Genomic DNA, 17,477 nt, shown 5'->3' on the forward strand with positions numbered 1-17,477 from the left:
GTTTACACTTCAGCAAGTTTGTAACAAGATTGGTCAATCATGACTTCTCTGAAAAAGCACTTATTTCAAGCTTCTTCTAAAGTTCCACCAGTGAGCTTTTGCTCGAACTTGTTGTTTGAAAGACTCTTTAATTATCCTTACCTAATTTAATTTTTCATCTTGGTATCAAACCAAGGATGGCAACCATGGTTGGCATTTTGAAAAACTTAAAACTTCTTTGCTGCCATTACAGCTAAAAATTTGTGGGAATGAAACTGAAATCGAGACAATGTTGTTTTTGTCTCCTTTACTACTAAAATCCATAATTGTTTTAATCATTTAATTAGAAGGTGAAGTATTGTGAGCTATTCGTAGCATTTATCCTCTGGACTACCTTCAATATAAAAAGTGAACCAAGGACCTAACTCTTTCACAAGAGGGCTACAAACTCGTTTTTATTTGACAGCACACTATTAGATCAAGTGATACTGTGATGCAGGGTAAGAGATTCTTACATAGTGGAGCATGAGATCTAGAATGACAAATGTGAAAACTGCTTACTTCATTCATGATATTAGTGGGGACCTAGGACTTAAGTTTACAAGTAGCTATTAGGCAATTGTTAGGAAAATTCATGACACTTTTCAACTTTGGTGGAACAATATAAAATGAATAATAATAAAAAAAATTCTATATCAACCTTATTGAAAGAGTTTATATCTTGATGTAGGTCCTGTGTGTTTGACTGTTGATATTTGAAAAGAGCTTGGTATTATCCATGAACAAATTTATGCAACATTGTATAAACTCTGGAGTAATACAAGAAGTCACAAGATGTCCAACAAGAGGGCCATGGCCCCTAACAGTCATCTGATAATCGATGAATGGATGGGAGAATCACAGACGATGAATTCCTGCGATGATATTTCAGACCACATTTGGTATAAATCCATTCAAGTATTAAGGAAGAACAGCGTTTTGAAGCAAAATAATTAACTAACTTTCCCTTGAGGGTCAAATCAATTTTCTGAATTTAAGAAATGATTTTCCATCTTTAATGATGTTTCAGACCAAATTTGGTTGAAATTCATTCAACCATTAAGAACAAGAGGGCCAAGGCACTTAACAGTTATCTGACAATCGATGAATGGATGTGCAAACCAAAGGATTCGCTGATGGTGGTCTGACAAATATGATGAATTCAAAGTTTGAATATTCCTTGAAAGTATCCGAAAATCATAAATGGTAGGTTCTGTGCATGAAAAAAGGTTGCACCATCATGTTACAAAATAACTCCTGTGGTTACCATGTTGGAAGTTTTGATCAGACTGAAAAGTAACAACAAATCATCTCTTTCTTATCTTCAAAAATATCAAACATGTTAAGAAATTCAGACTATTTGTTCTAGATGAGTTATGTTGGATTTTGGACCAAAGCATTAAAATACAATTTGGTCAGGACAATGTAAGCATCACTTCATGCATGTTTAATATCATTGCCACTCCCTGTTAACATTTAAGGTCAAATTTGGTTGAAATCTACCAAGGCATTGAGGAGGAGTAGTGTTTTGAAGCAATATATTGTCTAATTTCCCCATTTGGAGCCCCACCCCAAGTCCCTAGGTGTCAAATTAACTTTCTGGATTTATAAAATGGTTTCCACCCACAATGATGTATTGTACCATGTTTGGTTTAAATCCATGTGGGCATAAAGCAAGGTGGTGGACAATGACAGACAATACACAACAGCAATGGGTCATCTTGACCCTCTGGGTCAGATGACCTAAAAAATTGATGGTAAAAGATAAATAATATCAATATATTAAGGCACAATTAGAGCATTAACCTAATATATACAGAAAGTTCTGTCGAGTTCAGTGGAATGCTTTTGAAGTTGAAAGGAAAGTTAACACTAATTTTGTGGGTTTTATTTTTTACTATATTTAGATGGTAACAGAAAAAATATGAAAAATGAAATGTCATCAATAGTAAAAGGCACTAACCTAATATATACAAAATGTTTAGTTTAGTTAACGGGAATGGTTTTGAAGTTGTAGTCTGGAAATGAAAGTAAACATTAATTTTGTGTCTTTTGGCTATGATTCCATGGTAACAAACACAAAAAAAAAAGATCTAAAATAAAATGTTGTCAATAGAAAAGGCACAACTAGGGCACTAACTTAAAAAAGCAAGCTTTGTGAAATTGAGTTCAACGATTATGAAGTTATAGCTTGGAAAAGCCCTTGGACGGAAGGAGCCTAAATTTATATTCCCGCAAACGCATTTTGTCAGAGATAAACATCATACCTGGTACGTGTAATACTTGAGCAAAATAATCTTTAAAAATATGTCAAAGATCGGAAAGAATGATAACAAATACTGTAAGGTTAATAAACATGACAAACTTTATTAAGGTTATGATATTCCTCTTACATTTTCAACACAATTCTAATCATTCATAAACACTATAAAAAACAATTATAGTAGTAGCTCCATTCTCTCGTAACTATTAACCATTTACTCACATTTTTCAGTAGCTATATAGATCAGTCAGTAAATCTGACCAGTCAGAAGCAACCAGAAAAATCTCATCATCAGGAAATTATCTTTTGATATGATTGTTTAAATATAGACATTATTGTCAATTACTTCAGACATCAAAGACAGTCAGTCTTCACCAATTCAATGACTTTTCACACTTTACATATACCTTCCCAAAAATGTACACAACAATGAAAAAATCATGCAAAACATCATCTTATGGAGATCACAGCTTTGGGCAAATAAAAATAAAAAGTTTTGTGGAAGAAGAAGACGAATGGATTTGAATAGCCTTGTACCCCTATGTAGCATATAACTCACTGGTATCCTAAAATCCTTAAATCACATTTGTAGAATGTGGGATAATTTTTCAAAGAGCCATTTTAGCATCAAGTTTGAAATTTTGGTCCACCATATTGTCATATGTAGAGTGATCCATCTGAAGGGCCTACATAACCAATGGCAATAAGAATTACGTCCACAAGGGTCCATACACCAAGACCACCAAAGCTAAATAATTTACCGATCCCTTCTCTCCAAAGTCCAAGATAGAAGCGATCAACACCAAATCCACCAAGTGTCACACTAAAAACAAAGCAGAGAAAAGATTTAATTGTATTAAAAGCCCTCCTGATCCTTACTTGCTGAGGAATTATATAAAGATCTACAACTATGTAATTAAAGGAAATTGATCAGTGATTGGTTTGTACTAAATACATAAAATATGTACCCAGGTATATGTTTGTATATCCAACACTTTAAACGGACAGTTAACTTATTAATGTATTACATAAAGTTTTATAAAATCAATTAAAAAAACTAATTTGGGGTCTGAAGTATCTAATTAAAGAGGACAAAAAAATAAACAAATGATAACATTTGTAGGAACCATTTTTATAAACATGATATAAAATGATTTTTTATCATAAAGGAACTCTCACCTTAGTAATAGAGCTGTAGACCATTTGTATCCACTTGTCCAGTTGCAGGGAAGAGACTTGTGAAATTGTCTTTTACCTTTGAATATTAACATACATAGCTATAGACTACAAATCTCTGTCAGTGGAAAAATTGTCTTTGTCTTGACCCATATTTAAATTTTTTCAGATAAACTGCAAGGCTGATTCATTACATTTGGTTGTTCCGTTTGTGGATGAAGCCTGACAACAGTTGAGAAAAGAAATGACCATGACTGATATTCAAGGCCCTTGGGTTCATATTCATTTGAACACTCTAAAGGACTTCCTCTGAATAACTCAATGGTCCTTTTTTAAGTGTGTGAAGTTTGATAACAATCTCCAAAGAAATGAAGCAGCTACAGTGCTGACAAGGATTTTCAAGGAAGAATAATGGTTACTTGGACCTTAGAACCACAAAATTCCAATCCAATAAATGATAGTACTTTATAAGTGTGAAGATTGATGAAAATCCCTCCAGCAATGAAGCTGTTAGAGCATTGACAATGATTTCAAGGAATAGTAGTGGTGACCTTGGCCCTAGAATCCTGAAATTTTAAATGGTCTGAGATTGGCTATTATATTGAATATTATAATTTTAGCTTATTGAAAATATTTAAACGTAAGAAATTGCATTCAAGATTGGATAATAATTTAGTGAGGAAGGATTGGGGTAAATAATAAGAGTTGTCTCCTCTTACCCAAGCAGATAACTTCACTCTTCACCTGACACTTGGCGATAAATGTCTGACTGGGTGCTGTAACAACTGTACAGGTGGAAGAAGAATTACAGGTGTAGAGCGAAGGGTCCAATTGGTAACAGTACTTGCATTCATACTGAAGGTTGAAGGTCTTCTTCCCCTGTAAAATATCATATTGTTATATTCTTCTTTAATCTTCTGTAAAATTTCAAAATTATCAACAGACACAGTAATGAAAATGTGATCAGCTGGTGGTGAGACAATAAAACTTTGTTATACAAAGAACAATTATTTTAGAAAAAATGCTTCAGTAAACATTTGACATCATAAACAACAAACTAAACAACTTACTGTACAATTTATTTCACTCTTCACAGTGCATTGTGCTGTTTCTTTATTTCCATACTGGCAATTAGTGTTGAGGTTACATTCAATACATTCTGCTCCTAGTTTATGACACTCGACACCATCAGGGCAGAACTCGTTCTGATTTCTAGAAGAAATTTGGTCTTCTGAAGAGGGTTCGATAGACTTTGGAGTAGTAACATTTATCTGTACCTGAGGTGAAGCTCCTGCTTTCACAGTGGTATATTGTTCTGATGAAGTTGAAGTAGGTGCAATATTGTTTTCTGAAATATCAAATTATATAGCATTATTACTGCCACTAGCACTTCGATAATTTCTGTGTAATCTGCTGAGTCTACAAACTGTGCCCAATCCGACTATTTTAAGTCCGGCTGTATATGGAAAGCATAGGAATATTAAACACTTCCCTAATTTTCTTTTCTGACCAATAAAATTTCATAAATCAAATATTAATGTGTGATCTGCTAAAACCAATTTAACAGTTGCAGATATGTAATAAAACTATGGTTAAGACACGCCTCTCTTTCTGCTATTGAGTTAAGGCTCTAAACAATTTGTTAAATAAACCAACTACTTAACAGTCAATGAATTTATCATCAGTAATGGCACTTGCATGAAATGTGGCGTCCAAGCAAGGCTCTTCAAATATTAGAGTTTGGCAATTAATATTGGAGACTGGACAAAGTTATGTCCCTTACCAAATGTGGTGACTTTACAGAAAAAGTCCCAGTTAATTAAACCCTTACAAATTTTGAATTGTAATTAGCATGATTTAAGGAGACAAGTGAAGAAACCAAAATGAAATGAAGTTCTGGAATATATGAATACAAACAGATAAAGAAATTTATATGTTCAGTTTTTGATTTACATTTTGTCATCAGGAAAGCAAAAAATAAATAATCAAGATGCAGAAGTGTATCTCTTGTCATTTTCTCATGAGAGTGAGTACATTGCAAATTGCTGCTCTGGTACCAAGATATTTGCAGTCAACGCAAATAAATCCAAATAATAATATATCCTGAAAAGTGTTCTCAAGTTGGTTGTAAAATAATCTTTGAATTATATACATATGCCATTGTATATATTTATAGATATACCAAAGGGTAATATTCAATCGCAACAAGTCCAGGGTACCAGAAGAGTAATTTATTACAATCTGTCTACAGGTTTTGCCCGAACATGTGGGCTTCTTCAGGACCAAGAATTTGCTGAAATTTTAGTAGTTTGTTACCATGACAGTGTTGTTGCTTTTAAGACAGGTATTTAGAAATAAATTCCTTCTATAAAGTTGTAGTGTTAAGTTGGAATTAGCAGTATTTTTGCATTTTTAGCATTTTTTCAGTCCATGACCATGCCAATCACATGTCAGAAATCAGCAAACTTTTTTATTTACACAAATTTTATCTCTCTACTATTAATGTGATAGTTATGTATTTTATAAATATATATATTTTTAATGATGCGTTTTTCAAAACTAAACTGCTATACCTGTATATCTCAAAAATGACCAATAATTTCAGGAAAAATGCAAATTAGCTGTTTCTTGCGACAGTAGTACATATTGTTATAGGGGAGATAATAATCAGGAAATAATACTTGTGCATAACTGACTTTCATCTTTAAGATGATAACACAGCCATGCAGGAAAACCTCAAATAATCAATCAACCAATTGATAATTAAATACAACTCCTGATTTACTTCAACAAAGACTAAGGCCCACTATTCCCTTGTTCTGATTGCCTTGTTCAAGCCTCTGTCAGTTTCAGTAATTGCTACACTCCTGTAAGGCTTTGCTTTTTTCATATTTTTTTGTAATGTTTTCTTGATTCAGTAATAATTGGCATGACATTACAATCATAATCGAGAAAACAAATATTATGTTTTTTGATACATAGACCTTTAGACGGTATGAAAATGAATTTTTACATTTATGAATTCAACAAATAACATCGGTTCCTTAGAGCTTGGATCATGATGCAGTGGAAATGTAAAATTCTACATCAACAATTTTTTATGTATAACTTGACAATCTGGCCCCATGCAAATGTTTTACAGCGTGATAACCCTATTGGAAACAAGCTGTCGACTAACAGTTATCATGGAACATCCAAAGTAGTAAAGGTCCAAGACATATGATCATGATCGTAATTGATTATTTGTGTGATGTTGACAATTTCCTCCGATAATAATAGACCATACAATCCCTACATCTACTCTCAGTACATTATCTGCCTAGTAACAATTCATACTAAATCAGTATCGGTGTTTCTATTATTGTCAAAGAGGCTGGACTAATGTATTCGTCTTAATTAATTCAGCTTGTTAAGTAAACCGATTTTTACCATTAGTTGCTGTATGTAGACAAGGTATACTCGACAGAGTTAAAAAAGTCAATACAGTCCATTTAACCCTTAATGACAACAAATCCATCAGATCTTCGGCATCGGCAGCAACATCACGGAAGTAAACAGGGGTTTACCGGAAGTAAGATGGAAAAGTAACAGCCAATCAGCTCTTTTGTTATATTACAGGGAATTCCTGCAGACGTATGAAGAGGAGAGGGTAGTATGCCCGTCTACTTCTTTTCTGAATTAAAATCAGTTGTGTGTCAAGATGAATGGAACGATACTGCAGAAAAATCCTGTTGTGTATATCAGCAGAACAGAATCGTTCTCTGCCTGCCATAGACTCAACAGGCAAGTATTGTTATGTTTTTTTTTTTGCTTATTGTAAAATAAGGGGCATGTGATGATATTTCTTTATATATAACTGTATCATTGAACACATTAAAGCTTGTGAATGTTTAGATTTAATTCAGTTAAATTCAAGGAAAGTGTCTATTTCATTTTCAGAAGTTAAGCTAGCCATCATACTCGCATACGAAGATCCCCCTTCCTCCAGAAACTTGTATCTGAAAAAGTAATACAAAATTGAGGAATGGATATAATCAATTTCTCTGAACCATTTTTTGTGTATACAGGAAATTCTGTTCAGTGAAAATGTCTATTACTCAAATAATTTCGTTTTCAGAAGTTGAACTGGCCACCATACTCACATATGACGAGAATTTTTTTTTTACATTTCAATTAAATGTTTAAAACTTTTTTTTTTATTTCTTTTTCCAGAAATGTCTGATATAGTATTATATGTCCCTGCTTTTCAAATCAATATTTTTATGAAAAAAAAATCTATGTCATGTGTGTTCTTTTGATTTTGGGACACTAGATCAGAAAATCAAAGTGGCCAACAGATGGTCATCTTAACGCACTGAACCATTTTTTGTGTATGCAAGAACTATAGAAGTGCATATCAATTCTACTCTGTGTTTACTTTAACAATTAAGAGTTCATTAACACAAAAAAATGGTTCATGAGCTTGGAATTTTCTTGGTACTCATTGTACTTGTAAATATATCATATGTACATGATCAAGGCTTTTACACTCTGGATTGTATTAGGCGCTGGTACCATTTGGAACCCCTTGCTGCACAACCAAATGTATTTGGTAGAAAGATGAATGGCAAGTGTTTTCCATTTTATTTTCATGGTTTATAATTTGGATAGATATGCTAATTCAGTATCCTCAGGTGAGAGGTTGATCTTTTCTTATTGTCAATAAAGGTCAGATGATGTTGGTCTTATGTACAGTCAATGATTCAATCATGGAATCTAAAATATCTGCTTTTTAGGTCACCTTATCATATATATCAATCTCTAGACCATCAGTAAAGTTATTGCCATCTGCTTTTAAAACATCAAACATTCGATTGTACTGGGGAAGTCTTATATTTCAAGCAGATTCCTTGGTTTTATTGTCTGTCTTGATAAAACTTTACAACCTGAACCTACACATCTACCTCTCATTGTCAGAAGGGTTCTGTATTATGTGTTTAAAGTCTCTGTCTCAGTAAAAGATGTAGAAAGTAATGTCAAAAGAACATGGGGTATGTAATATAATGTTGGAAGATTTGTATAGTAACTATCGGTCATATAATATATTGTATTTAATGTCCTAATCATAATTGACATATAGTTATAGTATAACATCATGGAAATGTGATACATGTGTATCACTATTGCACTACAAAGGTGTTGAGGTATTTGAATGCCCTTGAAATCTCCGTGTTAAGGTTTGCCACACAGTCTATATAAAACATTAAAGTGATATTGTCAGAGTAGTGTCAGCTGTTTCAAACCTCTAGAAATATGCTAATTTTGCTATCTCCTTCGTCGCAGAAATTCAGTTTTGATCATTAAGATAAGCAAACCATAATTAGCATATTAACTTGTGATAACAGGGACGTATAATACACATATATATAATATTATACGTCCCAGGTGATAATGAGCAATTAAAATATATTTTATATATATGTAGTACTGTATATGACCACTTTAGGGTGCATGCCTTGGCTGAGTGTCCAGTTGCATTCAGAAATGATGAAAAAAAATGACAACACCTACTTTTTTATTTAGGATATATAATTAGTCTATAAATAATATCAAATGGATTCTTGGAAATCACACTATAGTCTGTTTCAAATTTCTACTTACTCTCAGTTGAACTGGAAGCTGTCTGCTACCCAAATATCCCCTATAGTCTGTTTCATAAAACTCGAATTTAAGTCTTATTAAAGTGTACGCTGAGAGTAATTTTATATTTAAATATAATGTTAAGAATGCCGTAAAAATAATAATGATGAAAACCCCGTCAAAATCCGTCGCCCCAGTGTCGAGTTATTAAAGCTCAAAGTTGTCGATTTTCACCTGTCCGCCCAGACCTAATCAGCCGAATCGTCATTTCCGCGGAATCGAGGCTCTTCTACTCGTGACGTCATAAGTTCAACAGAAATGGCAGTCAACATGACTGACAGTGACAACGACACCGCAACTGAGAGCGATTTGAGCATGAGTTTTGAGGAGTCTGATTATGGTGTGAATGGTATGTCTGAAGACGGAATCCAGCCCTACCGATTTGAACTGGAATTACAAGACGATGTATCAAGTGAGGAGGAAAATGACCCTTCGAAAAGTGACGATCGCTTGGGCAACATAGATTGGCACGTACTTCACTGGGTCTCACCAGTAGTCACGATAGTAGTCGAACAGTGAATCGTCGTTTCAAAGAAACAAAATAAAATTGGATGTGGTTTTGGACTAATTTTACTATCTTCAAGTCTCGATCAACAATTTCTGACGTCGGGAAATCGTGTTTGTGCAAGACCATGCATACATTCACGAGGTGTCGGGAATTTTTCTTTCCAGGGAATTTTCGTAGCACTTTGGATATATATAGATAGGGTGTCAACAACCAATTATAACACCCTCCGCTGTGTTAATAATAAAAATTTGATGTTTTAGAAGTTTAAACAATTATTTGACTGGTTTTTACCCTAGCATTGGTACACGTCTGTTGTTAGCCGACAGGCGTGTCGCCTCACAGGTGTCACCATTGTTTTTTCCAGCCACAGAAGTGCTAATTACCTAACCTGGCACAGGTGTGATTATGAGTTATGAGCGCTAATTCACCGACCCCTCGTTCACTACCTTAGATATTGCGAAGATGTGAAGTACTTTCACGTAAATAAACAAAGAAATTACCACGGAAAATCCCAAAATAGATCACAATCACATGTAGCACAGTAAAGACAATGTGGCTGCATCAACAGAAGCATTGAACTTATGACGTCACAGGTTTGGGTGCCCGAAAACGAGGTCAACGCCTCTCAGCCAAAGGTGTGTTTTTCAGAAAATTCGCAATTTCTCAGTAACGGAACATTCCACGGCATTCGCGTTTTCGGCATAGTGTATTTTATGTGCAGAACTATTTTTCAAGGTCAACATAGCTGACCTCTCAGGGTACACTTTAAGGGCGCCATTGCCTTTAATTATAATGATCCACTGAAAGACCAAAAGGTCATAATAGTGGACGTAAATGTTGTTAAAATAAATAAATTCAATTACCTGCGCACTGTGCCCTTTTTAGGTCATATACGGTAAGTTACACACAAGGGAAGAAATAAGTTCCACGTCGAACTTTTCAGTGAGTATCTTAGAGATAATATATATTAATATATATATATATATAATTAGTGAAATATCAGTGTATCAGAGAGATTGATCTATATATGCTGCCTGTATGAATATTGACCAGTCTATAATGATTTATTTGTTAATATTAATAGAGGTCTACATGACGAGCCATTTTGATATGTTACGCATGCTACTTCATGGCATAAGCATGAAAAAATGTTGATTTGAGTTGATATGATTTCTTAAATTTTGCAAAGACCTCTCCATGATGTAATTTCCAAATTATTCTTGCCAAAACCTTGTTGAATTATACTTACGATACAACAAATTGAATTAAAGACCAACTTATTTTTGATCCCTTGTCAATTTCCAAAGTAGAGGGCTTTAATTTCACTATGTATCTCATATTCTTGTCAATAGAACACTGATGTTTGTTGCTGAAACAATACCTTATCATAGTATCAATTAGCAATGTATATATATATGTATGTGTTGATTGAAATATTTCAGGTTTTTGTTAAGGTTACTCTTTGGTATGTGCTAGCTACACTATGTTTATCTTAGGTGCCATATTCAACAAATTATATAGACCTGAGGAAAAAGGTCCTGTTCACAGTACTAGAGTAAAATTGCACTTTGAGATTTCATTGTACATTGTACTTGTTCAATGAAGACATTACATTTTGTTTTTGTTTCCAGTTCAGAATTGAGTAAGGAGGAAAATAAAGAGATATATGGGAAATGTAACAACCCAAATGGACATGGACATAACTACACAGGTATTTGTTTTTTTATTGTAAGATAATCATAATACATATACTAAGAATGATGAGCATGGAACATTTAAGCTTGTCTTTATAGTCATTCCATGATTTTGTTGTTTTCAACTGCAATATGTTAGAAGCTTGTAACTTGGTTTAAACATTATGTTTTTGAGATATCTATTTTATGAATAGTGGTTAAATTTTCCCAGGGGAGAGCAAAACATTATTGTACAGAGATAAATCACCAAAAGTGTTTCTTTATTGTATATCAATATTACTTAGTAAAATCTTTTCAAACACGGTTTTGTTGTATTCCAGTGGAAGTTATTCTACGAGGCCCAGTAAGTATTGAAATTTTTAAATTGTATACCCTGGTACCTGTACTGTATTTTCAGTTAGATATGGAACACAGATATCAAATCAAAGGTACCACTTCTGTTGGTACTTTTAAGCATTTTATGTTAAAAACCTGTCACATTAAATAGGTCTACATTTACAGCAGAAATTCATACATGAATCAAACACTGATATTTTGTTTCTTGGTATGTACGATGCTAAAATGTCACATGAGATCCCCACAATGGTATAATCCCTTAATCAGCTCAGGGGCAACATGTCAGTTTTACTCGAAGTTGAACAATATTGAAATAGCATGTGGTAGATTTGTTTACTGAACTTGTTTGATATGACCCATTGTAGAACATGTAGTAGACCATTGATTGAAAAGAATAAAAAATGAGTTAAAACATTTAAAAAAATTACTAATCACATGTTTTAATTGGTGTAAAAAATTGAAAAGCCAAATAATTGTTTATGTTAAGTAGCCATCCTTAACTTCCATCTAACTTTTGAATTTTGAATGAAGGTACCTTGTTTTCTATACCTACATTGCAGATGACATTCCCCAGTGTGGGATGCTACAGCATCCACACTCAACTCTAATTCACAAATATTATCAGGGAAGGCCTCATGATGAAAGTTATCTGTTTTGACTTTTGAGTTGTTAAGTTCAAAAACAATTTTTACTTTGTAGGTAGATCCTGTCACAGGAATGGTGATGAATTTGACAGACCTGAAAAAATTCATGAATGTAAGTACTAATGTTTTTACTAAAGATCATGTGTTTATGGGATAGTGTGTTACCCATCCATCCCAAAGTATCAAGAACTCCGATGTCATCACTTCACTGACATTATTTCTTTAAGCATTGTGATCAAAGGTGATCAAGGGTTCTGTCTCTCCTTAATTCCATTTTTTGTCTTGGTTGTGGTTAAATTTAAAGTCATGGATAGATAGAAACTTTCCAATTTAAGTTGAAGTATATTTTCTAGGTAGCTGTAGTGGATTTTGATACTGAAAGTTTTTAAAATGATTTTGAAAGGTTGTGTAGGGAAAAATCATAATGGACAATGAGCCCACTTAATAAATTTATTCATAAAGCATCTGGCTTTGACCTCTTAATGAACTTCAAGACAAGCATTTAAAAAAATTATTTTACCCCAAAAGTATATCAAAGGAAATTCTCCAGAACAACAAAGAGGAAAGAAGGGAAAAGATCTACTTTATAAAAGTGGTGGGAACCAAGAAAGCTCTAGGGTCTGTTGTTGGGTTGAGGAGTAACTAAGTTCCATATAATCCAGTAAATTCAGATTAACAAGAAGTTTCTGCTCTCGCAAAGATTTTATTGTATTATTTTTTTTTTTCATTTCAGATGGCGATCATGGATGTAATGGACCACAAAAATATTGATAAAGATGTACCCTACTTTAAAAATGTTGTCAGGTAATAGCTAAATTCAGTATACAAACATGTCTTGCAGATAAAAGCTTAATATTTGTAACTGCCGCCCCCATTTCATGATTGCAATATGCAACTGTATCATGGCTCTATTCTCTTCTTTGTAAACAAATATTTTCCTAATGTCTCCTCTAACTCTGTCTCACTTTTGGCCTTTAGTTGAGCGTTCCCCCAATGGAGGTATTTCTCCAAGCTGAGACATACCTGAGTCTATAGACATCCTAGTGATAACTCTCAGTGTTTAGTGTGATAGTACTATAACAAGGAGGCTTACACCAACTTTTTGCAGCTTTCCACAAACACTCACTCAACATATGCTATTAGCTTACATACATGTATACAGGAAAAGTCTATCCTTACTAAATATAACTGATCAAAGATCTGGGGCATACTTTTTTTGATTTGTCAGTCTGTCTGTTTTGATGTTTATGGGGTTTCATCGGATAACTTCACTTTAACTGCCCAATTAAGACCATGTTTGATATATTTCTTTCTATCAGTAATATCTGGGATGAGTTTGGTATTGTCAAAATCTGTCAAAACTTACCAAAGTTATGGGGATCAAAAAATCTTGAAATAGATCATTTCTTCTTTTCCATCAAATAATTTAAATTTTTACTGTCTAATTTGAACGAAATTTGGTGTATTGCTTTGTATTAATAAGATCTCACTCACTCTGACTTTGGTCAAAATCTCAACATTTGACCAAATTATGGCAATTTAAAACCCATAAATAGACCATTTCTTCTTTTCTGTCAAATAACTTTTATTTTTGTATTGCTTACATGCTCCCCGAACTGAGAGCATACAGTTGCTGCTTTGTCCACCCGTGCATCTGTCATAATTTTGTCTGAAGCAAAAAGGTATCAACATAAAACTATAAGACTTCATAGGTAGATAGATCAAAGGAAGGAAAAATGCAATGCACAAGAACCATAACTCTCTTTTGCATAATTTTGGAGTTGTTGCCCATTGTTTTTTTTTCATACTTAAATTTTGTCCCAGTTGAGCTGCATAACTGTCTCAGATGGCCCTTGTATAAGTGAAATCTCAGATGATATCAATATCGTTCAAGATCTATCTGTAGTTGCCAGAACTATGGGATTTTAATGATGAAAATAAGAGAGATTGTGTAAAAATAATGTTAACAAGACCCACTTTGTTTGAAAGACTGAAACATCTGCTTTATTGGTATTTTTTTCCCCTTAATTTGTTGAATATGGCCCAAAGTTGCCATTGCAATCAGTATCTTATACCCTTGTGGAAATGCTTTCTCATATAACATATGCATTCCTAATGACCTTTCACTGTTTTTCACGACATTTGTTGACCTACACATTTGATGTACCAGGTATTACAAAAATGCCTTTCAGTTGAATGTTCAAATCCTCATATTTGCTAAGCCTTCATGAATCGCTTACCCACAATGCAAAGTGTTTCTCAAACATATCAAAAATCTGTTTCAAAATATAAAATGTTTTTATATTTTTTTGTATAAGTATGCAAATAACTAAACAGTGAAACAGATACACCATAATTAAACTCAAAACATGCTACAAGTAATTAACAATGAAAAACGCAGATTGCTTGAAGTACAACAGATTTCTCCTTGCAATGTATACTTGGCCAGACATCAATAATAAACAGAATTTATAGTCATGATTGGCTAATTGAAAATGTACGATGTGTTATTGATTATTAAGTTTATCGTTCCATATTCTATTGATATAATCCATGATTAAGCAAAAGTATGTGTTACATTTATAATTACATGTTATTATAGTATGGCCTGTATCGCAATATGATTTGTATGTATATTATAATACACCACCTAATATGGACTGTCTTTAACCACACTAAAAGGAAATACGATTTATATGAGTACATGTATAAATAACATCCATCACATAAAATCTTATTTTAAAACCATCAATGAATATTAAAAATATAGAAAAGATCCTGTAGAAAGTTACCTGTTCAGTAGAATAGAAATTCTTATACCAAATGCAGTAGGGCATACTTCTATTTCATTAGCATTACAAACCTGAGGAAAATATTCTGAAATATCTGGTCAGTACTTTTATAGTTTGTCATCACACTCAGTAAGTTCTATCTTGGTGTTAATCACATCTGTATCATGAGTATCTGCAGGACATTTTTCAGTAAACTAAATGTTCAACCTGATAAAGCGTCTTTTACTTTACAGCACAGCAGAAAATATAGCAGTATTCATTTGGAGAAGTCTGTCCGAGCATCTGGATCCAGGGCTTTTATATGAAGTCAAAGTTTATGAAACTGGAAAGAATGTTGCATTTTATAGAGGAGAATATGTGTAACAAGTTCTTTAGAGAAAGTTAGAAAAAAAAAGAAGATATGCTAGAAATATCAAAAAGAACTGTCACATGGGTGAGATTTACTGGCAAGAGATTTATACGTTTTATTCATTGATGTCTTTGTTAACATTATGCTATTTTTTGCTTATCTGATTATCTGGTTTTGAATATTTTCCAATCTCATCAAAAGAGTCTCTTTAATTTTAGTTAGCTTTATGATATATAGATTTATTTTGACATTTTATATTGAATGTTCTAAATTTATGAATTATTTGAAGATGATATTTTTTGCATCCTATTACATTCCTCTAGATAATGATATTGATTAGGTCTAAATATTTATCATTTGTATGATTACCAATTTATTTATTGGATGCATGTCGGTCCCTTCAATAAAACTTGCTATAATCCAAACATCACAAGGAGAACTATTATACATGGATGTTTTTTTCCATTCAAAGCTGTTTTTTCTTTCCATAGATACTGTTGGAGTTATTTGTGACCAATGATTGTACAATGTCATATTCAAGTTATGATCTGGGTTTGTCAGAAATTATTGTGATATTAGCTGGAACATGATATTTTGAGATGTTCCCATTAATATAACTTGATGTTTGTGGAAAGTTGATGTGATATGAATTGGAACATCACAATTTGAGATGTTTCCCTTAATATCAATTATTATTTGTCAAAAGTTGACTTGATATTAAGTGGAACATGACATTTTGAGACTTTCCCCTTAATATATCTTATTGTTGGTCTGAAGGTTATGTGATATTCACTTAACATGGCATTTTGAGATGTTGGGTACGTGAGGACTTCTTTATCTTAAATCAGTATTTTATGATAGCACGTATGATAATAGAAAAATATGTTCTAAAAAGTATTTAGTTGCATACCGTCTTAAAAATGTTAAATATTGATTCTTCTATAGGTAATGATATTGATCGTGTTTTATCAGCATTTCTTGTGATCATTAAATGCTTGTCTCTGTATACTGGTACTCAGATCTATGTAGCCATGGATAGAGATCTTGTTTTAGTTAACTTATATATTTTGGTTTTTGGTTTTTCTCTAGCTTGTTGTGTGTATAACATTTCAGTTTTTGTTAGGAATAAAGAAATATTCTCTGATTGTTTGTTGTTTGTATTATATTTATTTTTAAAGCTGTAAAGCATCATGGAAATAATGATAAATTTTGTATCTCTGCATACATGTAACTAAAGGGTAATATTCAAGTGCAACAAGTCCAAGTATATTTATTACAATCTGTCTACCAGTTTCGCCCGCACATGTGGGCCTGAAGAAGCCCACATGTTCGGGCGAAACTGGTAGACAGATTGTAATAAATATGCTCTTCTGGTACCCTGGACTTGTTGCGATTGAATATTACCCTTTAGTTACCACTATCTCTCAATCGCCCTGCATACCTGGAGGTATATCCAAGCTAGGGACCACGGAACCTACAAACACTACGAAAAGAACAGCGTTGGCTCTATACCCCTACGGATCAGCATACATCTTGTATTTGCCATATCAGTATAAAAATTATTTGTGACATTTCACTAACTACTCTGTCACCTTCATCAGACTGTGTTAAGTGTATTATCACTATGATAAAGAAGGTGCTTTGCTTAGACGTTTCAGCGATAGACTAAACAACACGTTTCTTCTCAGCTCCATGTTTTTTTTTATTTCCAGAACGAGGCTGTCCTATAACCAATACAGGAGAGGATCTAAGAGAGATAACTCTTATGAGATTACAACTACTATAGATCATTACAACTCCCCTTTTGAAAATAGGTATTTTATCTTTAAAAGTTCAATTGTCATTGGAGGGAGCATATGATATATATGTAACTTGTATTTTGTGGTTAATTGACCATACTGAAACAAAATAGCTCGAAATTAAACTGCATGTTGATACATGTCTGAAACTTAATATTTCTTTGTTGTTTATAATATTGTCACAGTTTCTAAGTAATAGTGTATATCCAACCCTCTTGA

The 17,477-nt window shown here is 33.1% G+C and overlaps 2 protein-coding genes across 2 annotated transcripts; one reads left to right on the forward strand and one right to left on the reverse strand.

Moving 5' to 3' along the window:
- Positions 1-2,365: 2,365 nt before the first annotated feature.
- LOC132544140 (TM2 domain-containing protein 3-like) lies at positions 2,366-6,991 on the reverse strand. Its single transcript, XM_060207710.1, has 5 exons — positions 6,887-6,991; positions 4,528-4,805; positions 4,177-4,336; positions 3,461-3,536; positions 2,366-3,104 (listed from the first exon to the last, which is right to left on the reverse strand). The coding sequence occupies exons 1-5, from the start codon at positions 6,972-6,974 to the stop codon at positions 2,939-2,941; spliced, it is 768 nt and encodes a 255-aa protein (XP_060063693.1). The 5' UTR covers positions 6,975-6,991; the 3' UTR covers positions 2,366-2,938.
- A 124-nt stretch (positions 6,992-7,115) lies between these two features.
- LOC132544146 (6-pyruvoyl tetrahydrobiopterin synthase-like) lies at positions 7,116-15,796 on the forward strand. The gene is made up of 6 exons (XM_060207720.1): positions 7,116-7,240; positions 11,276-11,355; positions 11,659-11,681; positions 12,374-12,430; positions 13,052-13,122; positions 15,344-15,796. The coding sequence occupies exons 1-6, from the start codon at positions 7,158-7,160 to the stop codon at positions 15,471-15,473; spliced, it is 444 nt and encodes a 147-aa protein (XP_060063703.1). The 5' UTR covers positions 7,116-7,157; the 3' UTR covers positions 15,474-15,796.
- The last annotated feature ends 1,681 nt before the right edge of the window (positions 15,797-17,477 follow it).

The sequence above is a fragment of the Ylistrum balloti genome, unplaced genomic scaffold, assembly GCF_031769215.1.
Source record: "Ylistrum balloti isolate Yb309-2 unplaced genomic scaffold, AGI_CSIRO_Ybal_v1 Utg369782, whole genome shotgun sequence".
NCBI classification, from domain to species: Eukaryota; Metazoa; Mollusca; class Bivalvia; order Pectinida; family Pectinidae; genus Ylistrum; species Ylistrum balloti.

Coding starts and splice junctions, on each gene's coding strand:
- LOC132544140 (XM_060207710.1), bottom strand. CDS start 6,974: ATGGATTTGTTGTCATTAAGGGTTAAATGGACTGTATTGACTTTTTTA. Junction 4,337..4,527: donor AGAGTGAAATAAATTGTACA/GTAAGTTGTTTA, acceptor GATATTTTACAG/GGGAAGAAGACCTTCAACCT. Junction 3,537..4,176: donor GAGTGAAGTTATCTGCTTGG/GTAAGAGGAGAC, acceptor TAATATTCAAAG/GTAAAAGACAATTTCACAAG.
- LOC132544146 (XM_060207720.1), top strand. CDS start 7,158: ATGAATGGAACGATACTGCAGAAAAATCCTGTTGTGTATATCAGCAGA. Junction 11,356..11,658: donor ACATGGACATAACTACACAG/GTATTTGTTTTT, acceptor GTTGTATTCCAG/TGGAAGTTATTCTACGAGGC. Junction 13,123..15,343: donor TACTTTAAAAATGTTGTCAG/GTAATAGCTAAA, acceptor TTTACTTTACAG/CACAGCAGAAAATATAGCAG.